The 27,190-nt window shown below is 34.0% G+C and overlaps 1 protein-coding gene across 1 annotated transcript in view; it reads right to left on the minus strand.

Annotated features, from left to right (window-relative positions):
- LOC138701420 (zygotic gap protein knirps-like) overlaps window positions 1-27,190 on the minus strand; it is a 287,726-nt gene that overhangs the window by 100,566 nt on the left and 159,970 nt on the right. Inside the window, exon 2 of the mRNA XM_069828285.1 lies at window positions 15,982-16,059. Within this exon, the coding sequence (XP_069684386.1) occupies window positions 15,982-16,059 (78 nt within the window). The remainder of the gene's footprint in view (window positions 1-15,981; window positions 16,060-27,190) is intronic.

The following is a 27,190-nucleotide window of genomic DNA, read 5'->3' on the forward strand; positions in this document are numbered from 1 at the left end:
ATTCTCTCAATACGCACCTCATTTGCGCTCTTTACTCACGGACTGTTACACAATTAAGCGAAAGAGAAAATTTGATTCCCCGACATAAAACTGAGACGTGGTTGACATTCCTTCTCCCGTTGAGCATTAGCCTCTGTTACAGTAGAAAAAACAGTTTGACGGCGATTTCACAGACGGAGAGTTTGAAGAAGAATGTTTTCTTAAAATAATTTACAATCTTTTCAATTATTTTAAAATAAGAGAGATTATAACGTTCTACGACACAATATCTTCAAAGTTCCACCGCTGTGGAGTAACGGTTAGCTTGCCAGACCGTGAAACGAGAGGACCGGCTTCAAATTCTGCTTGGAACAAGTTACTTGGTTGAGGTTTTTTCCGGGTTTTTCCCCTCAACCCATGAAGAGCAAATGCGGTAACTTTCGGCGCTGGATCCTGGACTCATTTCGCCGGCATTATCAACTCCATATCATTCAGAACGTTAGATAACCACTGCAGTTGGTAAAGCGTCGTAAAATAACCCCAAGAAAAAGATCTTAACCTTTAGGAGCCGTGCGTCCACGGGCAGCTGGGCAGCTAGTAATGGTCATGACATGATATAATATGTTATAAATTGTATGTTATATATAAAATATGTTGATATTTTTTAATTTTATATAACATTAAGGACATTGCACTTGATTAAAACAATAATTTTTTTTTTTTGTATTTCTTTTTCTTAAAAAGGAGGAAAATCATTTTAATAGCAGTCAACTGAAACCCCGTGAGCTTCCATGCGTACCATTGCACGGATTACTTTACATGGGCCCTCCCCATTCTTTACCACAGGCTCAATTGACTGCAGTGGCCGGGACGCAAACCATTGATCTTAAGCACGATATGCTGGACGGGCATATCTTGTGAGCCTTAAACAGGTCTACTAACGAACCCAACACGAATTTACTCGATTATGCAGGTATACGATCTCCTGGTTAAGAGTTAGACATTTGCGTACAATATTGGCATAAGTATTCCGGCTTCTAAATGTTAACTATCAAAAACCTCGGTCGTACGCCGAATGCACACAAAATTGTAGCACTATAACGTTAGCAATCATCATAAGTCCTGGGAACATTCTAAAGACTTACGAGAACTTGCACTTTTACCAAAGATAAGTGAACAGCTGTTGAAGGCTATTGTAATTATTTTGCATTATTTCAACTGGATGAATCTACAGACATCAGTGAAACAACAAACTTACTGCCACACACACACACACACACAGATATCAACACAGACATAGAAATTCTACACATCCAACCAAAAAGCCAGAAACTAAACACACTAGAACAATACGGAATATACAAACACACAAAAACACATACAAATGAAATTCTCAACACAATTCAATTTCAGAACACGCACACTCTTTGAATCCACATTACATTACACAAACACATCCCCCCAGGAAACAAAACAAAAGGCACCGAGACCAGCAACAACCAGTTCTGATGATGGCCAATAGGAGGCCGAAACATGTTAACAAGGTAACATAAAATTTAACACGTGAAAGACATAATACGTTTTCCAAAGTGATATAGTGTTAAAAGTTGTGTAATGAAGATGTATAAAGAACTATGATTCAGGAAGTAATTAATTATTTCTTTCTTTCGTCAAACGCTTAAAAGAGCAGTTAGAAAACCTAGTTGCCATCACTACTAATGGAACAAAAGTCAAAAGAGCTTATGTAAAGGAATTTATTGTCCTTTATGGACATCATGAAGACTTTCCCGATTTTCTTCCTTACAAGTGTATCATTAACCAGCAATATTTAGCAAACCAAGAGAATTAACACAATACTGTTGTGGATATAGCTTTTAAAATAGGCTATTGTAAATTAAGGACGGCTCTTCAATTTCACTATTGAGAAAGGTGAAGCGGATGTTATTTTAAATACAGATATAATGAGGTTCAGTAGTTACAAATTTTTTCTAAGGTTCGTAAGGATAACATTATACAGAGTGTTGCAAAACTCAATGCTCAACTTCTAGGGATGGTATGGGAGCCCAAAACAAAGATTTTTTGTTATATGACCATAGGTCGGAAAGCAATAGTTACGCCAGTCGTCACCTACGAACGCAGGCATTGCTGACAATGAGAGTGTGGTAACCATTTCAAATGGTTTTGGTGACATTTTGTTTACAGGTATTGTACAAACGTGCGGTCTCCTGCTTCAATACATAATGTACAACGACGTGAAAATGCGTCTCTCATATGTTGAAATACTCCATGTTGATGTTGTTGTAAGTGATCGGCAGCTACAAGAATCCGAACAACGAGGTCCTCTTCTGACAATTTTCGTTTCATACACTAAACTCTTCAAATGTTCCCACACAAAAAAATCGAGTGGAGTATAGTCAGGAGAATGAGCAGGTCATGGAATGGGCCCATCCCGGTCTACCCAATGTTCACCGAATGTGCCACGTAAAAGCTGTGCAGTGTGACGTGTTTGTGATGCGCAGAGGTGCTTGTTTCTACTCAGTGATGAATTCGAAGGTGACTGACGTAACTCTTGTCTGCGTTCGTAGGTGACGACTGACGTAACTATTGGTTTCCGACCTAATAATAATAATAATAATAATAATAATAATAATAATAATAATAATAATAATAATAGTTTTATTTTCCCTGGCAGAGTTAAGGCCACCGGGCCTTCTCTTCCACTCAATCAGAATCAAATCACAGGATCAATCAGGATCAAATCACAGAAAAATACATACCTGTATACAAATATTAGCTTAAAATAATATTAATAATAATAATAATAATAGTAATAATAATAATAATAATAATAATAATAATAAGGTAAAAAACAGAGATTGAATACATATACACAATCAGTATTAACTTAAAATAATAATAATAATAATAATAATAATAATAATAATATAAATAATAATAATAATAATATTAATAATAATAATAATAATAATAATAAACAGAGACTGAATACATAATCACAAATAGGAAAATATATTCTAGTATGCATGTATTAACTTTAAAAAAATAATTAATACATATGAATATAATCTCACAATTGAAGGAATAGTACAATTAGTATGATCAGCACAGCACGGGTTACACTGAGACAATGACAATTACCTTGATATTATTGTTAATGGAAAAATAAAGTAATGACTGTATAAAATAATAATAATAATAATAATAATAATAATAATAATAATAATAATAAACAGAGACTGAATACATAATCACAAACCAGAAAATATATTCTAGTATACAAGTATTAACTTAAAAAAAAGAATTAATACATATGAACACAACTAAAGGAATAGTACAATTAGTATGATCAGCACAGCACGGGTTACATTGAGACAATGACAATTACCTAGATATTGGTGTTAATGGAAAAATAAAGTAATGACTGTGTAAAATAATAATAATAATAATAATAATAATAATAATAATAATAATAGTAATAATAATAAATAAAAATTATACCTAAAAAACTAATTCTGTGCATTTAAAATATTTCTAAACAACCTAATTTTAAATAACTGAGGACTAAGACTACCCCTGATTTCCACCGGCAGCGAATTCCATGAGCGGGTCATGGCTATTGAGAAAGAACTCGAGTACAGAGATGTCTGATAACAGATTGTGCTGTGAACGTGTATTACGATTATGATGTGAAGCTAGGAGAGTAAACCGAGAGGCAAGGTAGTTTGGGTGTGGAATCATGTATAATTCGATATAGCAGGCAAAGAGAATGTACTAAACGTCTATCTTGCAAGCGGAGCCAGAAGAGTCGTAGAAAATATTCCGATATATGATCATGTTGGCGGACATTGAAAATAAATCGGACGCAGACATTATGTACACGTTGAAGATCTTGAGAAAGTTCAGCACTTAGGTCGCTATATAAAACATCACAATAGTCAAAGTGAGGCATTAGAAGGGTCTGTACTAGAATTTGAGTTTAGTAGGAAGGAAATTTTTTAGGCTATGGTTATTTAACGAAAAATCTTTGTTTTGGACTCCTCTACCATCCCTAGAAGTTTGAGTATGGAGTTTTGCAACACCCTGTATTTAAAGGAGAGGGGGGGATACTGACTCGCAGTTGGAACATGAGAATTTTTGTTTGGTCTGACTTTGTCGCCGATTTCACTGGTAAACTTAATGATATGCAGCGACAACTATTAAGTAAAATCAAATAATTTGCAGCAATGGCATAGCTTTATCTTACAAGACCGAACTCAGGTTAATAATTACGAACTTTCAAATAATAATTTTTAACCACTTTTCTAACAAGCAAGGTCATCTGAAAAGAGTCCTACGTGTTTCTCAAACAGAGAAGTAAGTGGCCGAAATTGGTTTTGTTATCTAAAATTTCGAGAATGTATTCGGAGAGTTTAAAAACAAATTAAGCAATTGTATAGTAAATGCCATTTTCATTCAGATTATATTTTGACATTAAACAAACTGCAGTCACTCTCAATGAAAATTAATAATTGAGTAAGCTATATCTTAAAAATCTGATATTAATACTGAAAATTATCACTTTAGAACCACGTGCCTAGACAAAATATTCCCAATTTGAGAAGCTGCAATAAAATTCTACACTCATGTTTCAGTTTAACTTATTTATGTGAAGATTAATTTTTATTTAAAACAAAGAAGACTAAACAACATTTCGACATAACAGATGAACACCTTCAGGCTTCAGAATTACCTAAAGCTAACGTTCACCCAGTATTCATCTAACTTCCTAGAGCTGGTGAACGAAATTCAGGCCCAGACGTATCACTAACGAACAAGGTGAGATTGCATTTTCAATGCGTATTGTTTTTATAACAAACATAATAAAGATTTCTGGAAGAAGCTATGACATTATCTTACCAGCTAAATATATGTGTTTAAGTTGAGCAATGACGATGGGAGGGTGTAGTATGGATCACTGGCAATTTTGACTCTAAAATGGAGATCACAACCTATTTGAAGTTGGACACTTAGGCAATCTTACTTTATGCCACTCCCTTCAAATGGTTGCTGTTGCATCGTTTTACAGTGTATTGTGTAAATCCCTATTTCTTGCACAAACATATTGAAATGTTGAAAACTGTCCACTTTAAGTGAAAATAGATTGCGATACCAAGTTAACATATCTGGTAGAAAGTGATACCAACAGACAGTACATCAAATAACAAATATCGAATACATAATTGCATCACATTGCAGCATATACACAAATTCAAATTATGTCACATACATTACATTACATAAGGATTTTACATTGTCTCTGCACATTACAAAACATATTAAATATCAAACCATGCATTTCATTCCCAAACATTAAATACGTTATATAATATTACACAAAAGACCTAACATTATATATATATATATATATATATATATATATAATATATAAAATCTAATACAGGCTATTACACAGAGACATTATTTTATTTTTACTTCAATTTTTGTTGTAGCTGAGTTTTTGAATGTACTTCACTCCCACCGCCTCTACTAGTAAACTTTCAATCGTCCTACATACACAACCAAGGTAGCATATGCAAAGTCGCCTTACAGTAAACAGTACTGAGTTAGTGAGTATATTACGTTCCAGAAATATGTTCGCGTTTTTCAGTGACAAAACAGCTTTCAATATTGAATCATATTCTCGCAAAGGTACTATCGTTCGTTTGCCTACGTTGCATCCCATTTCCCCTATCTGCTTCTGCTCGCCCCTCTGTAAAAGCTAGTGGCTGGGATATCTTAGCTCTTTTCTGAAAACATTAATTTCTGTTAGTTATTGGACGTCTACGTAATACTATACAACTGTTAAAATAACTTACAAAGAACCTCGGTAAGTAATTAACTTTCACATGATTTTCCCCCTTTCTGCGACACTGCGACGTAACCACTTGGACGGACAGTAGATAACATGTCTGAGTAATTTTATCAGTGCGGGTCGGCCAGAAGTTAAGATTGAATTTAAAGTACGTAAGGTACTTTTTATAGACTAGATACAGAAATAACTTATTTCAACATAAGTTAGGCTACTAGTCGAAGGACGAAACTGGTAATTGGAATTAGGTACAATAGTCTATAGTGTGATAATATAAAAAAAAAAGAACTGAAGCCTCTTTCGAAATGAACGGCTAACATTTAAAAAAATGTGTATAAATATCCATATTATGATTATTTTTCAATTTAACTTTATTCTCTATATTGTACGCTAATGTGCTGTAGACAGTATAATATACACTGTGCAATGAATACGTCCGTATGGATAGCTCAATACTTGAGTAAAAACACTTATTGTTAATACAGTACTGAATTTTGATTAAACAAAAACCTAATGAAAATTATCAAACTCAAAATCGCGAAATTTCCTAGTTTACGTAAATGGATAACTACTTTTCTTCCCTCCTATATCTGATAAAGTGATTTGTTTGTATTTTACGCCAGTATCATCGAACTCCAGTCGTCTAAGGGAGTAGCAAACGGTGTTTTCGGTTTTCAACCGTTAATCCAAAGGTTAGCCAGGTTAATATTAGAAATGTTAGTAAAATAAAATGATGTCGCAGTATAACTTTATGTATGTTACTTAAAATTATTAATGTTACAATAACATTAAACACATTACGTTAACCATATTTTATAATATTGCGTACAAGTTTATGCTGAAAATTTCAATGAAATCATCCAATCATAAAACTGATTTATTTATTTTTTATTATTTTGAAATTCTGAAGCTAAAATCAAGGAGTTTAAATAATTATAAATATTTCACTCTACAAAAATGTTTTAGGTCTGCTTGTAATTACGTACGATCTATGCAGAATATTTAAAGAAAAATAGTTCACTTTATTTTATTTTACTACTTGTCGATATACGAGTAATTTAAATTGAAAATGAATCAGGTTCATTTCATAAATATTAATTTCAAATACAATTAAATATGCTTAATGTTCCCGTACGGAATTAAAATCTGGGACTAGTCTTGATGGGAGTCCACTTATATGTAGGCAACAATTTCGCAAGACTATCTATAATTAGCATATTTTTATTTTTTATTTTATTGAGCTTCCTCAAATTAGAGGCTGCCATTAGACAAAGCATACAAAACAATACAAGAACAAATAGATGATGAAAGATAACAGAGTAAGAAAAAACTAAACAAGTACACAAACAAACAAACAAACAAACAATGACAGTTTACAGAATAAAAAAGTTACAAGTAAAGAAGCAATGAAAGCTAATAAGATAAAGAAATATGATAATGGTGCATCAGTTTTTTCAGTACACTGAATTAGAGTCCATATAGGTTGTTCCTTAAAAGTCTGACTGAAACTCTAATTATGAGGAGGACCAGTTCATTCAGAAATACAGGGGCTCTTGTTTACTGCATATGCGCAGTGTATTTTAAGAAAAACATATACAATAAGGGAGCTCCAAATTTTATTTCCGTATCTGTATATACCATATCTAAAAACACGCCAAACATTATGTGATCTCCTATTCTATCATTCATCCTTATTTTAGTTCGTAACCAATTTTCAGAACAAAATTGTATCGTACTACGATCAAAACAAAAAAAGATACTATGACTGTTTTTCATTGTTCACATTTCCTAAGTATATTTTTCTATAGAATATTATCCATTTATTTACCCTTCCAACAACTCATGTAGCTACTTAACTTCCCATACTCTTTCCTCACAGATTCATCCAAATTCTGTCGATCCACAATCCACCCACTCACGTATCAATCAATATTTGTACATATATTATCACGGTTTTCTTAATGCGCTGCTCGATTTTTTTTTTAGTTTATAAAGTATCTAGCTAATTTTATAATGCATAATGTCACACTATTCTCATAAATTCGTACGAATCAAAATGTGGTATATGCGAGATTACAAAGAATGATCCAATCAGTATTCGACCGCAACAGCGCTAACGGTAACGAACGAGGGAAAGACTAATATACGCACAGCTCAACGTTTATCCAATCAAACGAGTCCTTTCTTGTAGTCAAGAAGTGAATGTTTCTAGCTTTTCTTTGTGTTTATTATTATATTAATCTGAACAAACCGAAGTGACACAATTCAAATGCTCCATTCTACAATAAGTTTTTAAATACTGCTCATATATGTTAACGAAGTCAGTAAGTGAAGTTGAGAGTTGAGTTCACCGGCGTTAGAATTTCACAGCACATTCTCAACGCTCCACTGAATTTCAGAACACACACACTTTTCGACAAAACATTACCAATCATAAACACATCCCACCATAATACCAACACGAAACTGGAAGATAGAGCGGGACTTCACTAGAATTTAGTAGAATTTAGAAGATAACAAATACCACAGCAAAACTAGCCAATCAAAGTATAATATCATCATCGTTTACTATTAAGATAGATGGATTTATGGAGTAATATTAAGTTATACATGCAGGTTTTTATATTATCATATTTTCTGTAAAATCCAATGCACGGGTCTTCTGACCGTACGTGTTTTGTACCTAAAACAAGTCCTACTTTGTTTCACCCCCCCCCACCTATGATTATACCTACTACTCTCTAAAAGAACACACATATTAAAATGAAAATGGCACAACAAAACATATTATATAATATATTCTACGAATACTTGGAAATGGCAGAAGCACAGCAAATTGCGGGGTGCTAAAGGAGTTTGGGCTTCAAAACGAAGTAATTCATATGAAAGTTAGGGTGATAAAATAACGGTCGTTTACTATTAATATAATGATGTATAAAAGTTGTTGATTTCAATAACTTAACAAATCATCAGTGATAAATAAGCGTTAAAAGAATGTAATAAAGCATGAAGAATTTATAAATATTCACGTCATGTATCTTACTATTTGCCTGACTGAAATATATAAAACATTAGTTTTTATTTCTTTATTTAGTGTACATTAAATAATTTAATGTATGTAGACTACTATATCCTCTGAATGGCTGTTAAGTATTTAACTACAAATGAATCGTTAATTCTAGAAACCTCAAATATCAATTGAAGAACATTCTGAAGGAGAAAGAAAGAGAGAAAGAAAGAAAGAAAGAAAGAAGTAAAGAAAGAAAGAAGAAAATAAGGAAGAAAAGAAAGAAGAAAATAAAGAATAAAAGAAAGAAGAGAAGAAAGAAATAAAAAAGATGGCAAGTAAGAAAGAAAGAAAGAGAGAGAGAGAAAGAAAGAAAGAGAGAGAGAGAGAGAAAGAAAGAAAGAAAGAAAAATGTTTCATTCGAGAACAGAATACTTCCTGGAAATATAATTATTTCAGCTGTAGGTAGTGCATTGTAAAAGAAATATTTAAGCATAATTATTTGTTTTCTATTTGTATGATTCATGATTCTGAGAAAAAATATTAAACATCTGGGTTTTGTGAAATTCATGAAAATTTTACATACATAGTCGTGGACAGCCGATAAGGGGTGGTCCTCCAGCTTGGGGGTTGGGCGAAGGGCTAACAACCCATCACCGTAAAAAACAGCTTGTTACGAATTCCTACAGTAAGCCTCGGAATAGGACTGATTCTCTGGCACGACCACAGCAAAGGAATAAGGTTTTGAGATTTGGCACTTGGAACGTAACTAGTCTTTATAGAACAGGAGGGGTAACATTAGTAGCAAAAGAACTAGCTAGATATAGAATAGACTTTGTGGGAGTACAAGAGGTTAGGTTAGATGGGAATGGCATATCACAAATAGGAGATTACTTGTTGTATTATGGGGAAGGAAACAATAATCACCAATTAGGAACAGGATTCTTTGTACATAAAAGAATAAAATCAGCAGTAAAAAAGGTCGAATTTATCAGTGACAGGTTATCATATTTAGTACTTAAGGGTAGATGGTGCGACATCATAGTTATAAATGCTCACGCCCCTACAGAAGAGAAAGACGACCATATAAAGGATAGCTTCTATGAGGAATTGGAACATACTTTTGATCAGTTCCCTAGATATCATATGAAAATTTTATTGGGGGATTTCAACGCTAAAGTAGGACGGGAGGATATTTTTAGACCAACTATTGGAAAAGAGAGCCTACACGCAATTAGTAGTGACAATGGAGTTAGATTAGTCAACTTTGCCACATCGAAAAATTTAATTGTCAAAAGTACAACATTCCCCCATAAGGATATACATAAATATACTTGGACTTCTCCAGATGGATTGACACACAACCAAATAGATCACGTCTTGATAGATAAACGGAGACATACTAGTATAGTAGATATTCGAACTTTCAGAGGTGCAGACTGTAATTCTGACCATTATTTGGTGATTGGAGAATTAAGAGAAAGATTATCAGTAGCCAAGCGAGTAGAGCAACAAGTTAATATTACTAAATTCAATATTTTGAAATTAAAGGACGAGGAAGCTAAGCAAAATTATCAGGTCGAAATTTCGAATAGGTTTGCCACTTTAGAAAGTTCCGACGAAGTTGAGAAAGAATTAGATGTTAATAGCGTGTGGGAAAATATCAGAGATAGTATCAAAATTGCAGCTGAGCAGAGCATAGGTTATTATGAAACTAAGAAAAAGAAACCGTGGTTTGATGAAGATTGTTGCATGGTAGTAGAAAGAAGGAAACAGGCAAAATTGAAATTCTTACAGGATCCAGTTGAGGAGAATAGAGATAATTATTTCAATGAAAGACGGGAAGCAAGTCGTACACTTAGGAATAAAAAGAGAGGTTACTTGAAGGAAAAACTGAATGAGGTAGAAACAAATAGTAAGAATAAAAACATTCGAGATTTATATAAGGGTATAAAGGAATTTAAGAACGGATATCAGTCAAGGGTAAACGTGATCAAGGATGAGAATGGTGACTTGCTTGCAGACTCTTCATCAATCCTAAACAGATGGAAAAACTATTTTGCGCAACTACTAAATGTACATAGGCCAAATAGAAATGATCGGGACGATATTGAAATACAAACTGCTGAGCCATTTATACCCGAACCCACGATTTCAGAAGTCGAAATTGCGATAGAAAATCTGAAAAAGTACAAGTCTCCAGGTATCGATCAAATTCCAGCAGAATTAATACAAGAGGGTGGAAGTGCATTATATAGCGAAATTTATAAACTTGTACTTGCTATTTGGGAAAAGGAAATTGTACCAGAACAATGGAAGGAGTCCATAATTGTACCTATTTTTAAAAAGGGGGACAAAACGAACTGTGGTAACTTTCGAGGAATATCACTTTTGTTGACGTCGTACAAAATTTTGTCCAATATTCTTTTGAGGAGATTAACTCCGTACGTAGATGAAATTATTGGGGATCATCAGTGCGGTTTTCGGCGTAATAGATCGACTATTGATCAGATTTTTTGTATTCGGCAGATAATGGAGAAAAAATGGGAGTATAAGGGTACAGTACATCAGTTATTCATAGATTTCAAAAAGGCATATGACTCGGTTAAGAGGGAAGTATTATATGATATTCTTATTGAATTTGGTATTCCCAAGAAACTAGTTCGATTAATTAAAATGTGTCTCAGTGAAACATACAGCAGAGTCCGTATAGGTCAGTTTCTATCTGATCCTTTTCCAATTCACTGCGGGCTAAAGCAGGGAGATGCACTATCACCTTTACTTTTTAACTTCGCTTTAGAATATGCCATTAGGAAAGTTCAGGATAACAGGCAGGGTTTGGAATTGAACGGGCTACATCAGCTTCTTGTCTATGCAGATGACGTGAATATGTTACGAGAAAATACACAAACGGTTAGGGAAAACACGGAAATTTTACTTGAAGCAAGTAAAGCGATCGGTTTGGAAGTAAATCCCGAAAAGACAAAGTATATGATTATGTCTCGTGACGGAAATATTGTACGAAATGGAAATATAAATATTGGAGATTTATCCTTCGAAGAGGTGGAAAAATTCAAATATCTTGGAGCAACAGTAACAAATGTAAATGACACTCGGGAGGAAATTAAACGCAGAATAAATATGGGAAATGCCTGTTATTATTCGGTTGAGAAGCTCTTATCATCCAGTCTGCTGTCCAAAAATCTGAAAGTTAGAATTTATAAAACAGTTATATTACCGGTTGTTCTATATGGCTGTGAAACTTGGACTCTCACTCTGAGAGAGGAACATAGGTTAAGGGTGTTTGAGAATAAGGTGCTTAGGAAAATATTTGGGGCTAAGCGGGATGAAGTTACAGGAGAATGGAGAAAGTTACACAACACAGAACTGCACGCATTGTATTCTTCATCTGACATAATTAGGAACTTGAAATCCAGACGTTTGAGATGGGCAGGGCATGTAGCACGTATGGGCGAATCCAGAAATGCATATAGAGTGTTAGTTGGGAGACCGGAGGGAAAAAGACCTTTAGGGAGGCCGAGACGTAGATGGGAGGATAATATTAAAATGGATTTGAGGGAGGTGGGGTATGATGATAGAGACTGGATTAATCTTGCACAGGATAGGGACCGCTGGCGGGCTTATGTGAGGGAGGCAATGAACCTTCGGGTTCCTTAAAAGCCATTTGTAAGTTGTATATATATATATATATATATATATATATATATATATAATTTTATGCTAAAATGTGTGTGTGTGTTTGTGTGTATGTCTAATGCCTACCCACTTCACTTGTGCATACTGTGGATAGATGGCAGGATTGTGACCCATTTTCAAATTGCACAGCACTTCGACGGGCCACGTTATGCATGATGTGTATCTGTGAAGAGTTATGTTGTGTAATATGGTGAATATATATGGAAGTGTTCGTGTAAGTGTATGTAGGGAATGAAGATAATGATAAAGGTGAGGAAGGGAGAAGGGGAAATCCGGTCCTGGCACGTAACCTACTCCTGTCGAATAACACCAAGGAGGCCGCCAGGCTTAAAGTTCCCATCCGACGGACGAATCACTATCAACAGTGACATAGGCTATGCCTTCTCTTCATATGCACTGCGGAGAGATTTTGAATTTAACCCAGGCATATTGGTGCACAATTTAGTGATTAGAAGTTGTGCACCGCCATATCTCCTAGTACTGAGGTAGAAATTATACATGAAAATTTCTGACCCTGCCGGGGATTGAACCCGGATCGGCTAGATTTTATGCTAAAGTAAATGTATGAAAAGGATCATAAGTAAAAATGTAAATAATATAAAATGTCATATAAATCATTTATTGGAAATTTAATTTTCACAGGAAAATATTTAAAGAAGTCTCATACTGTGCACTGTGCACCATTCGTATGTAGATTCTATAAAATCTGTGTACGGTATGTAAAGTCAAAATACCTTCTTTTTTTTTTTTTTGTCTCCTGGTGTAAAACTGGTACTCCAACAGAAACTATATTTCAATATACATGTGATCACAATTTCTTTAATTGAAAAATATCACTATTTGAAACAACTTTCAGCTCAAATATATTGGTAGTATTACCACTATCGACTCCACACATTCTATCAGTAAATAGGCATTGTCTGTCTTTCTAAACTTCCTCTTTACTAAACTGAAATGTCAATGATTTTGTAAATAGGATTATTCTCGTAATGGAAGATAATGCAGTTATATGTGTCATTAAAAAATTATATAAACCAACGTTTGTGAATGGAACACACCTCGACTGTCACTCTCTAATAACACAAAGAGTTTGTGTAGAATAAAATATGTGGAGGGGAATGTTTACCGGTATGCTATAATGCAACAGACAGATAAACCGATTAACATGATTTCCACTACTTTCATTCTGAACATAATATTAAGAATGAATTTCATAAACCCCACATGTACTGTACGTGTGGACTTTCTGAATTTCACCAACAATTCAACGCTGTGGTACAATTACTCTAAAGACCTTTTGAATTGATTTTATTATGCACATGCCTTGTTTTGTATGTCTGTACAATTTCACTCGGTGACAAATGACTGCCACCTGACCGCCATTGTGCCACTGCGTGAACTGAGCTTGCAATGCACTACTGTGCTTACGATCACTCTAAAGATTCTCTTAACGTAATTTAATATGCACATGTTTTACAAACTCCAAAATAATGTTTGTTGCTAGTTTTATTATCATAGAAAGTTTCAGAGATAAACATTCAGCAATATTCGAAATCTTTAGTTACATAATGTTGATACTACTAAGGCTGAAGCAAAAATAGATGAATGACAACATCGAATTGACTCGGCGAAGGTAACTTTTACACTCATGTAGGCCTATGTACGTAAGTCCTCAAAATTTTATAACTGTCCTGCTGGGATTAAATATTAAAGTTGATGTTTACGTAGAATAACAACTGGACTGTACTGTTCGATTTTTAATAGTCGAATTTTACTATTACCTGGTTGTATCCGATAGGAAGTTAATTTTTAACATTATTCTTGTTTACATTTTCATTCAAACGCAAATTCAATATTCTGAACATTTAGGGTCTATGTAGTGTAATAGATCAACTGTTGACCAGATATTTTGTATTCGACAATTTTTTTTTATTTTTTTATTTTATTGGGTTATTTTACAACGCTGTATCAACATCTAGGTTATTTAGCGTCTGAATGAAATGAAGGTGATAATGCCGGTGAAATGAGTCCGGGATCCAGCACCGAAAGTTACCCAGCATTTGCTCATATTGGGTTGAGGGAAAACCCCGGAAAAAACCTCAACCAGGTAACTTGCCTCGACCGGGATTCGAACCCGGGCCAACTGGTTTCGCGGCCAAACGCCCTGACCGTTACTCCACAGGTGTGGACTATTCGACAGATAATGGACAAAAAATGGGAGTATAAGGGTACAGTGCATCAGTTATTCATAGAATTCAAAAAGGCATATGACTCGGTTAAGAGAGATGTTTTATATGATAATCTTATTAAATTTGGTATCCCCAAGAAACTAGTTCGATTAATTAAAATGTGTCTCAGTGAAACGTATAGCAGAGTTCGTATAGGTCAGTTTCTGTCAGATGCGTTTCCAATTCACTGTGGGCTAAAGCAAGGAGATGCACTATCACCTTTACTTTTTAACTTTGCTCTGAGTATGCCATTAGGAAAGTCCAGGATAACAGAGAGGGTTTGGAATTGAACGGGTTACGTCAGGTGCTTGTCTATGCGGATGACGTGAGTATGTTAGGAGAAAATCCACAAACGATTAGGGAAAACACGGGAATTTTACTGGAAGCAAGTAAAGAGATAAGTTTGGAAGTGAATCCCGAAAAGACAAAGTATATGATTATAAGAGGTGGAGAAGTTCAAATATCTTGGAGCAACAGTAACAAATATAAATGATACTCGGGAGGAAATTAAACACAGAATATATATCGGAAATGCCTGTTATTATTCGGTTGAGAAGATTTTATGATCCAGGCTGCTGTCAAAAATCTGAAAGTTAGAATTTATAAAACAGTTATATTACCGGTTGTTTTTTATGGTTGTGAAACTTGGACTCTCACTTTGAGAGAGAGGTTTAGGCTGTTTGAGAATAAGGTGCTTAGGAAAATATTTTGGGGCTAATAGGGATGAAGTTACAGGAGAATAGAGAAAGTTACACAACACAGAACTGCACGCATTGTAGGCTATTCTTCACCTGACATAATTAGGAACATTAAATCCAGATGTTTCAGATGGGCAGGGCATGTAGCACGTATGGGTGAATACAGAAATGCATATAGAGTGTTAGTTTGGAGGCCGGAGGGAAAAAGACCTTTAGGGAGGCCGAGACGTAGATGGGAAAATAATATTAAAATGGATTTGAGGGAGGTGGGATATGATGATAGAGAATGAATTAATCTTGCTCAGGATAGGGACCAATAGCGGGCTCATGTGAGGCGGCAATGAACCTCCGGGTTCCTTAAAAGCCAGTAAGTAAGTAAGTAAGTGAGGGGCTATGTAGTTTTAATTATTTAGTGTTCCTAAATCTGTACCAGTTTCCAAGGAGGTCTAGCATATATTTTCATCTAATCTGTCCAAAACTCACCTTGCATCCCTCGCACGTGAAGGCCCCAAAATGGAACCCAGCCGCAGGTTCCCCGCATACGCGACACAGCTGGTTCATCTGCAACAACAAAAAGGGGAGAATAAGTTTCTTAATAACAGAGACTCCTTGGAGTTGATATACAAGTAAAGTGAGCCTTCGTGCAATTTTGGTAAGTTATCATACATATTAAGAGCAGACTTCACCTCAGAATGTGACAGTTAATTAAGTTTGACGGCCTCAGAAATTGTGTCAGTCTCCAGATTCACAGATATAAGACATATATTAGAAATGGACAGACTCTGAAGTAATAGTTGGCATGACTGCAAAGCGGACCCTGTAGTGTCCTTTTGTGTAGTTCCTTTTATAATGGTTAAGTTTTGACTTTTATACAGGGTAAGTGAAGGTATTAACGCCATGCAGGTTATAACGTTATCTGATATTTTATAATTAGTTACGTGAAAATCTGTGTTGGCAACCCTAGTCAGAGAACTGTGGTGTATAGACGAATTTTTCTTAAACATCTGGAACCAACAATGAAACGGATATCTGTCTTTACTGTGAGTTTAACAAACTTTAAGTGAAGAATTTCGCGCTCGAGTCGATCGTCCAGTGGCGTGAATATTGCATTTTGCATAAAGTAAGTACAGATAATTGAATATGAAATAAAAAAAGGAATGATGAAATGTTATAAGAAATTTGTTTATATAGTGTTCTTAAGTTTAGTGAAGTGGTGCTGTTTTAAAATTTATAATATTATATTATGGTAATTATTCATTTAAAATACAATTTGCTACTCCAGGTAATAACGCTATCTTGCTGCGAGGATAAACTTTGATTTAATATGTAATAATAGCGGTTAGTTTAATAGTCTCTGAATTAAGGATAATCGACGGACTTGTGTACCACAAAACCTGCTACATGAGAAGCAGAAAGAAAACTGGGCTCTTCACTATGTGAAGACGGTTATGCACCACTCAATGACAGTGACCTTGATTGAATCTTTTAAAGTTATGTGATAATCAGTACTGACTCTTTCTGTTGTCCCTAATCATTTGTAGTTGTTTAATTCTATAACATAATCTTACATTTGTTGCTTTTGCTTATAAACATGTTCTTTAGTTCTAAAAAAAATAAGAGGCGTTATTACCTTCACTGAAGGTAATAGCATCAGTATGCGTCATACTTTTATTTACTTGTATTGTTGTAAAACCTTTTCAAAATTACAACTTCTGAAACATACATTCCATAGGAAAGGTTACAAATGATCAATATCTAGAAGATCAAAATTATTGTGTGTATTTCTGGTCAGTTACAACCCAATTTTTGAATTAAGGTATATGTACACCCACAAAACGCAAAAAATTATAAAAAATTAGAATGTTCAAAGTATAACTAATTTAATAGAGAATTTTCTTCCCTTTAATTTGATATAAGAATTTTCGATTTATGTTTTATGGTTTTTCAGATAAGTCCCATTTTCCAAAATTCTGCGTCATCAGCCACGGTCACTTCTACGAAGATCACTCCAAAAGTGATGAACAACATTTTTTAAATTTATTTTTTATTCTAAAACTTTGCAATTTATGGAGGTCATAGATACATCCTTCCCCCTTGTATTCAAATTTAATTTAAGTCGTTCCCGTGAGTGGCGCCAGAGAGTAGCTCAGATGTGTTGGTTCAGACTTTCATCGTGCAGGTATACAGGCCCTCATTCCAAGGTGGCGAAAGGCAGTTGAAAGGTGCGGGGATTATGTGGAAAAGTGACGAATTGTTCCTGAAGTATGTATCTACATTCTATGAAAATAGCAACGCTATAGGCTAAAAATGTAATTTTTAAATAAATATTGTGAATTACTTTTGGAGTGATCCTCGTAGCAGTCAATCCCCTCGCCCAGCATTGCTTGTAAAATAAACTTATTTCTAGTCCCAAAATAAATGCATAGATATCAGGGCATGATCATTGGATCGAAAACACGTTTTTAGATAATGAAGTAATTTATAATCTTTTACTGTTAGTCATAAAACTGTAAATTTGTGTGTCAGTGTTGTTGTACGTCATTTTAATAAGAGCCCAAAAGGAGAAATTAAAATTCTGAGGAGGATGAGCACAAACCCTGGGACAATCACCATCGCAGGATTTGTTACATCAATGCAAAATAAGGACAAAAATGCCAAAAAAAAAAACATTCAACACCTGAAGCTAAAACAAGGAGGAGGAATTTGAGAGGCAGAAAGAAACAAACAGGACCGACATGAAGCTGCTTAAGGGGTGACATATGATGATGCAATCTTCTAGGCTCAGAAAGTTTGTGGTTCATTTCCTGTAAATAGTAATTTTAGAATATTTAATTCTTTTAAACATGATATCTCAGTCAAATATGGTGATATCAAGAAGATATTGGTGTCATTTTGAACTTTAAATGTCCCCTAGTGCCTGACAATGAGTAAAATAACTTTAATATAGTTAATAATTATATATCTATGGATTTTTATATCATATATGCAACATAAAATATTAGTATAAGTTACATATATGGTAATATTTAATTAATGTAAATCAAAATAAAAAGTAGCTCTATGTCAGGCACAAAGAATAGTTTTAGCTATAAAACAGTGAAAAAACTGTGGCTCTATCTTAAAAACTGCATGAGCTATCATGTTTCAAGTTGTATGTCAAAATTATAAACAAAATAATTTTATAAACAATTTAGACATAATTTCAAGGGATTTATTCACTTCATTCTCTTTCTGGTACTATTCTCAATTGTATAAAAATTTTACAGAGCAAAATTATGCAAAACAAAATTTTTTGTATGTAAAGGTGTACATATATATTCACTTTTTTTTTCTTGTTAGGAGAGAGGAAGGGAACAATCCCACGTACTACGGCCAGAGGTCTATTGTACACCCCCTTATATGGGATGAGTTGCGTGCCCACCGATCCTCTAAGCGCATCGACCTAACCACTTGACCCCCTTAACGACCGGCCCCTACAGCCAACAGAGTTCATGTACCACTCCTGCTTCGGCAACCGCCCCCCCCCCAAGGCTCTCTTAACGGTCCGAGGCGGAAGTCCTCCCCCGAAAATGTCTTCCCCGGGTTCCGTTGCAGAAGCTATCGATCATCACTTGAATACAATCCACGGAGGCCGATCGAGAGAGCCACCAGCTTCAGGGGGCCGCCTGTAGAGCGATCTGAAAACCAGAAGAAATAACGGGATGATGAATGAAAGGATGAGAGGGGAGGAAAGGAAGTGGCGAAGGTGAGTGGGTTTCCAATTGCCTGGTAAAGTTACTTGGTATTTGGTATTGCCCCGACCGGGGATCGAACACGGGCCCGCTGGGTTCGGAGTTAGACTCGCTAACCCACTTGCCCTACTAAAATTATCTCTGCATACCGTACTTGAAAACCAAATTGTAAAGATTCACTGGCATAACTTCTAATCTTATCACATCCATCAAAACAGTCACCGCAACAATTATATACATATTTGTAAATTTTCATTATAATGACACTGGTATACCATTGCAATTATTAAACATATATGTAATTTAATTATTACGATATAAACAAGAAAATAATAAAAAGTAAAGAATTTGTGCAATTAGTATAACATTATCGTTGAGGTATGCAAAAAAGAAAAGAAAATTGAAATTCGATAAGGGTTAGTCCAGAATCATGAATAACGAGAAAAGAATATGAAATTAAATTACAGGCGCTGCAATGTGAATTCCTTGATCTGTGCAAGGAATGTGAAGAACGGACAGAATACCAAACGAAGAAATCAGAAGAATGCTACAGATATTTTTAGTGTACTAGCAAATAAACAGAAAAAATAATAACTAGAAAAATTATATATACAGATTGAACATTAAAAACGGCTTCTCAAACACGTTTTAAAAATTGAACCAAAAGGAAGAAGAAATACTGAAAGATCGGGAAAGACGTGAAAATGCTTTAGACTTATGTAATGAGTACAATGTTAATAATGATGACTGTATTTTATTATATATTCACATTCCATGGTATTCGTACATATCTTCACAGTTACAATATGGAACATGTCAAAAAATCTTTATAGGACTACAGTCTTAATTCATAGGCACAGTCTAGTTGAAATATATACAGAAGAGTTTTACAATGTACTAGTATAAGAAAAGGGATTAGTATCTATACTTAATACAAGACAGAATTATTCGTGCAGCGTTGTTAAATGTCAAAAATTCAGAAATTAGGTACTTCTTTAATTTGGCCCTAAATAATCTTATGTTTTGAGTTTGATTTTTTTACCCATAAGTAGGCTATTAACAATTTTTACTGCCACATAACGCACTCCTTTTTGATAGCACGATAGACTTGCCGATGCAGTATGAAAGTCATTTTCTTTATGAGTATTTATAATATGAACTATGATAGTGGTGATATTTGTGAATTTTTATATCTAGGATTAGATGTATATATTTCAATATTTCTATCTTCGCTCATTCTGTTAAAAGAAGTAATAATACATAGTCCTGTCAAAGAAAAATTCAAGATAAGTCCAGCGTAAAAAAGAAAAGATATGCTACAGGAAGCTATTGGACATTAAAGTTCGAAAAAGTTGATTAATTTGATAGAGTTCGCAAACGTAAATTTTGTAAAAACTCGGAAGAAATGATGCGAGATATTGGCAGGATCTGAGAGAAAGTCAGTGCCAAGATCGTCAGAAGTGAAAGTTAGGAGTAAAGATCAAAGGCTTAAAAATGGACATGTTCAGGGAAGGAAAAATGGGAATGACTTGGTAACTTATAAAAAAAACTTTTGAAACTCGAAATTTTCATACAATTCTGGCAAATATTCGAACTAGTGCACAAGAAATGGGTTCAATTGCAAATATAGTACACGAGATGCAGACTTCATTGTATTTTAAATGTGATAAAATAATTAGATTTCGAATTTCCTGAGAAAAATATAATTATGGCACGTACGAGGAGTGTCAACATTTTCCTCTCTCTTTGAAAATGAATTCATGTTAGTCTTTACTGCATTACCTCTTTCTTCAAAAGAAAAGCAGTTGAGGACTTCACTATGCTTTCTATTCATCTGTGTGAATGATATAACTCGGTTTGCATTGTATGGAATAATTAAGCCTTAGTACTTTATAAACTTTGCAGATCTGTGCCAATAAAATCCAAGTTTTATAACAATCTATAAATTATATCTGCATTTGTAATTTAGTCAGTTTCAATTAAACTCGCTCCAGGTGACGAACATTTGCTAGGAGCTAAAACAATACATAGGAACTTTAATAGAAACAGATATGAACAATCTAATTCGAATAAGAATATAGTTACTGAACGAAATTACCTGCTAAGAGTAGGCATCAGCAACGAATAAAGTTTCCTGCTATTAGAAAACTTAATTATTAACTAAAGGAAAATGGTGCCATATTTCGAAAATAGGATTTTTAATAACGTCGAAGTTTTAATAAATAAAATTGAAAATAATTCATTTACGAATTTATTAAGCAATAACGATGTAATTCTAATAGCTGAATAATAGCTCACTAGAAAAGTTTTATTGCAAATAGCTTTACTGATTAGTAATAATGATGAAAAATTAAGACGTTATAAATTGATAAATGCTATACTTCAAATTATACAGGATTGTACTAAGTTATACATAAATGTATTGGAAACAAAATAGCAATGAATGAGAATGAGTGCGTGCGATTGAATTGATTAAAGTGTTATTGATGTTGGTTATGTAATTAGATTGACAAATGTGTTCAAACAAGTAAGCTGACAGCTGTATTGAGGTTGCGTAAATGATTTTGCTGACAACAGAATGTGAAAGAGGAGACACTGCCCTAAATATACAAATAGAATGTACCGATTCATCTTTTCAGTTTTGTTCACTTATTGTCGATATCTCCTAATCTCAATGCTATTTATTATATGAAATAGTCAAGTGGTATGTTAACGAAGACCTAATATTTAAATATAAATATGTTTGTTGTAAAAGATGGATGAATATAGCAGAAGGAACGATTTGTATACAGTTGTTTATTGTAGAGTTAAAAAGAGAATTTCAAATTTAGCAAGTAAAGAAGTCTGATTGTTTAAAATAAATGCGATAGGTTGGAAAATTGCACTAAAACCAGAAGCAAGTGTAAGTTATACCAACAAATTTAATAGTTATATGACAGAAAAATTCGTTATTAAATTGTATATATATATTGTGTATAATCACTACATGTGCATATGACAGTTTTAATTATTAAATTTATGTACTTTTGAACTATTAATTAATAAATATCATAGGCTATATTATATATTCAATTGAACTCAAACCAAACAGATTTTGGAAATTTAGAAACCTGCCAGCCACATAGAAATTTTACAGAACTATACCAATAACATCAACATTTTATAAATATCCATAATTAAGTCACTTTTCATTCACAACAAAATAGTTATTGAAAACTCATAAACCTAACTACAGATAGCTATATAAGTATTGATTAGAAGCTAATTATTTATAGTCACAACATCACTATGAATTAAACGAAAAATGTGGTATTTCGTGGAGCCTTTCACACAAGAATAAAAATAGGTATTGACTCTGCAATTAATGAAGTTTAGCACCTTCGTATATCGTGTTTGTGATCTATTGTGATTAAAAGCAATGAGTATGGAGGAGAAACTATCAAAATATAAACATGTGGTGAAATTAAAAAAAATAACTTCTCAAAATATAAGGCCAGTAAATCAACAGTAGTTCCTGTGTTGGTATAGGCTCTATGTTGTAGAGTTCTGAACGTCAACTCAAACCAACAACAAAAGAATTCCATCAAATGCATTTTCTTAAGTTTTTACCTCGATCATGATCAGAATAGGCCTATAGTAACGGAAGACATCTGAAAGAAAATCAGAATATTCTTCTTTATAGAAAAATAGCTAATAGGTGTACTGCACGCTTCCAAATTTAAAACATAACAGATTATCAGTGACATCCTAAGAGCATGTTACATATTATGCGAACCAATAATAACAAGACATAAGAGTACATAGTTACAAGTCAGTAAGCACAGAACACAAAATGAGATGGTATGCTTTCGCAGCGATTGTGTTGAGAAGAAGTTTTTCGGGTATTACACCCTCGCCAGCACTTAACATCTGCAACGTTTGGCAACTGCATACCTTTACCATCATGAGCGTAATGTAGCTAGAAAACACATTTTATAGGGACGGAACGAGTCAAGAATATATACCTCGTTGCTGCAGTTAATAAATTATCGTTCTATCAGAAAAAGTAATTTTACCGAAAAGTATTACTATCATCACCACTGCCATTATCATCATAATTGTTATTATTATTATTATTATTATTATTATTATTATTACTACTCTTATTGTTATTATTATTACTATTATTATTACTATTATATTATTACTATTACTATTACTATTAATATTATTACTATTATTATTACTATTACTATTACTATTACTATTACTATTATTATTATTATTATTATTATTATTATTATTATTATTATTAGGGAAACCACCAAAATTTTACTTAAAGCAAGTAAAGCGATAGATTTGGAAGTAAACCCCGAAAAGACGAAGTATATGATTACTGTATGTCTCGTGGCCAGAATATTCTACGAAATGGAAATGTAAAAATTGGAGATTTATCCTTCGAAGAGGTAGAAAAATTCAAATACCTTGGAGCAACAGTAACAAATATAAATGACACTCAGGAGGAAATTAAACGCAGAATAAATATGGGAAATTCGTGTTATTATTCGGTTGAGAAGCTTTTATCTTCTAGTCTGCTGTCAAAAATCCGAAAGTTAAAATTTATAAAACAGTTATATTACCAGTTGTTCTGTATGGTAGTGAAACTTGGAACAGAGCGTTTGAGAATAAATTTCTTAGGAATATATTTGGGGCTAAAAGGGATTAAGTTAGAGGAGAATGGAGAAAGTTACACAACACAGAACTGCACGCATTGTATTCTTCACCTGGCATTATTAGGAACATTAAATCCAGACGTTTGAGATAGGCAGGGCGTGTAGCACGTATGGGCGAATCCAGAAATGCCTATAGATTGTTAGTTGGGAGGCCAGAGGGAAAATGACTTTTGGGGACGCCGAGATGTAGATGGGAGGATAATATTAAAATGGATTTGAGGGAGGCGGGATATGATGATAGAGACTGGATTAATTTTGCACATGATAGGGACCGATGGAAGGCTTACGTGAGGGCGACAATGATCCTGCGGGTTCCTTAAAAGCCATTTCTTGTTGTTGTTTTTATTATTATTATTATTATTTTATTTTATTTTTTATTATTATTTATTCATTGGCATCCAAAGCTTTAGAATGGCGAAATGTTATATTAATGAAATCATTTAATTCAATATAATTCATTATTGAATTGTGCAACTTCATAGAATATTGATGTGCAACTTAAAAATGGTAAAATTCGATATAGTTTTTTACTCAAAATCTAGAATTTACAAAACTACAGAATAGAAAATGTACAATGAGTTGCGGAAAAATGGCTGTTACAGTAATGGTGCTTAGATTTCTTCAAACAAAACATCCGTACGAATATGCAAGCATATTTTGTAAAACAAATGTTCAGGATGAATTACTGTAACTGACGAAAAAGAATTATTGACCAGGGCATTTCATAATTATTAATGAGGAAGGCCCGCCATATTATATTGGAAGAACTATTACTATTATTGACGAGAATTGAAGGATTCAGAGCCATATTGGGCCAAGCGCCAAATGTTAAAAACGGAGAAAACAAGAGTTAAAATTAAGTGAATATCATAATTCAATGAAACATATAACAAGTAATATAAAGTATGCGCATTAAAACTAAATGATATGTCAATCTTCATTAAACTGTGGTATTCACTTAATTTTAACCCTTGCTTTCTCCGTTTTTAATGAATGGCGCTTGCCCCATTATGGCTCTGAACCCTCCAATACAGAATTGTTGACGACGGACTCGTGATAACTTACAAGGATCATATATGATTATTGGTGAGGATGATATATGAATAATGATGAAGAAGATTCACAATTATTGACAAGACAAATCACGATCATCGACAAGGACGATTCACGACAGTTGATGGTGACGATTTACCATTAGTAACGGGAACGATTCACAACTGTTAATGAGTTGAATGGTTCATAATTACAGTGCTCAAGAAATTGTTACATATTAATTTATTTCAAATTTATGAATTTTATATGTAAATACTACACAATACATAATTCTTGATCACGAAGATAGTCATATTTTTTGCTGATTTTCAATTATATTAGTTATAATACAAATAATAAACATTTATTTTAAATATTTCCCATATTTCTGGATTTAGCACATATTAATATATAAAATCAATATTATTCCATATTTTGCAGTTTATTCTAAGACGGAAGGACAGTTGAAAGAATAGCAGTTTGGCTTCAGAAAGAGAAAAGATACGATGGATTCAATTTGGACTATTACGAAGAATCGGCGAAAGATACCTCGAGAAGAATAAAGAAGTGTGTATATATTAGTATTATTTTGTGGATCTAGGAAAGGTGTTTGATAAAGTGAATTGGAACAAACTGATGAACATCTGAAGAAAATAGGTATGGATTGGAAAGACAGACAACTGTTCAGTAATCTTTATATGAAACAACGAGTCAAAGTCAGGATAGGAGAAGAAATGTCAGAAGCAAGTGAAATAGGGAGATCATTAATACAAGAACGCCCTTTATCTTCTACTCTGTTTAACATCTACTTGGAGGATTTGGTGAAGACCTGTTTTCAGAACATGCGTGGGATGATAGTAGGAGGAAGAAGGATAGTATCCCGTTTTATCCAACTTGCATTGCATATGTCGGATTTCACTTTAAATTCTGAATTGAATATGTTCTCGCTATGACAACCAACAATGACAGTAGTTAGGAAGAAGAGGATGAAGACAACGACGAATTCCCTAATTCAAAATCTGAAGAGGGATGGTGAAATAAGTGTACTCAATGCCAAGAATGAGCTCATGAGGCGTGCAGTAGTATAGAATCGGAAGACTGCGAATAATTTTACTGTAACTTTTGTAAACGAAAAATTCTGCAAAAGGACTATGAATCAATGTCAACAAACAGGATAAACCTTATGTATAACAATTTGATAGTCTTCATTTAAGCCCACATACATATTTTAGTACTACTAATACATCAAAAAAAAGTTTTGCATCACCTGTAGAAGTGGTATTTACGCTCCACTTCAAGAAATATCCATAAAAACATTTGAAAGCTATCCTTTTAACTGTCTAAAAAACGTAAACAATGTTGAGAAACAGTAGTAGTCTACCCTAGAATCCGACTGAAAAAGTAAACAGATGTAAATAGAACTGCAAGAAATCTCATCTCTCAGCGAATAACCCAGGGTAAAACAGTTTTATTTCATTCTAAAGAGGTTGAACAATAGCAAGGCGGTCAATTACGAACTTCAACCGTGTGAGGATTGTTTCTCCATGTCAGGAAGGACTGTCTTCAAGGCAAGTAGCGAGCCGCTTATGATTGAACCAGAGTGATGTGGTACGAACCTGGAATCGCTTCCGAAAAACAGGTATTGTCGACGACATGCCTCGTAGTGGTCGTCCACGGGCAACAACAGACTGTGATGATCGATATCTGCGAATTATTGCCATGAGAAACGCTGAGAATACTGCTGGCATGATTAACAATGACATTCAAACTGCGACAGGGAGACGTGTATCCAATCAGATTGTACGAAACCGATTACATGATAGCAGACTGCACTCCAGACATCCATGGCGAGGCCCAACTCTTACACATAGGCACGTTACACCTGGGCAAGGAATAATCACCAATGGACTGTACAAAACTGGCACAAAGTCTATTCACGGACGAATGCCGAATATGCCTTGTGCCAGATAATCATCGACAACGTGTGTGGAGAGAATCAGATAATACTGCACGACTCAGACACCCCTACAATCAAATGCAGTAAGGTAGTGGGTCAGTGATGTTTTGGGGTCGCATTATGTGGGGTCGCGAACAAAATTGGTGTCGATCCAAGGAATGCTGAGGGCTCCACAGTATAGGGACAACATTCTTCAAGCCATAGTAGCACCGTTTAATCAGCACTTCGCAAAAGGATTCATGTTCATGGACGATAATATC

Source organism: Periplaneta americana, chromosome 6 (assembly GCF_040183065.1).
Source record: "Periplaneta americana isolate PAMFEO1 chromosome 6, P.americana_PAMFEO1_priV1, whole genome shotgun sequence".
NCBI classification, from domain to species: domain Eukaryota; kingdom Metazoa; phylum Arthropoda; class Insecta; order Blattodea; family Blattidae; genus Periplaneta; species Periplaneta americana.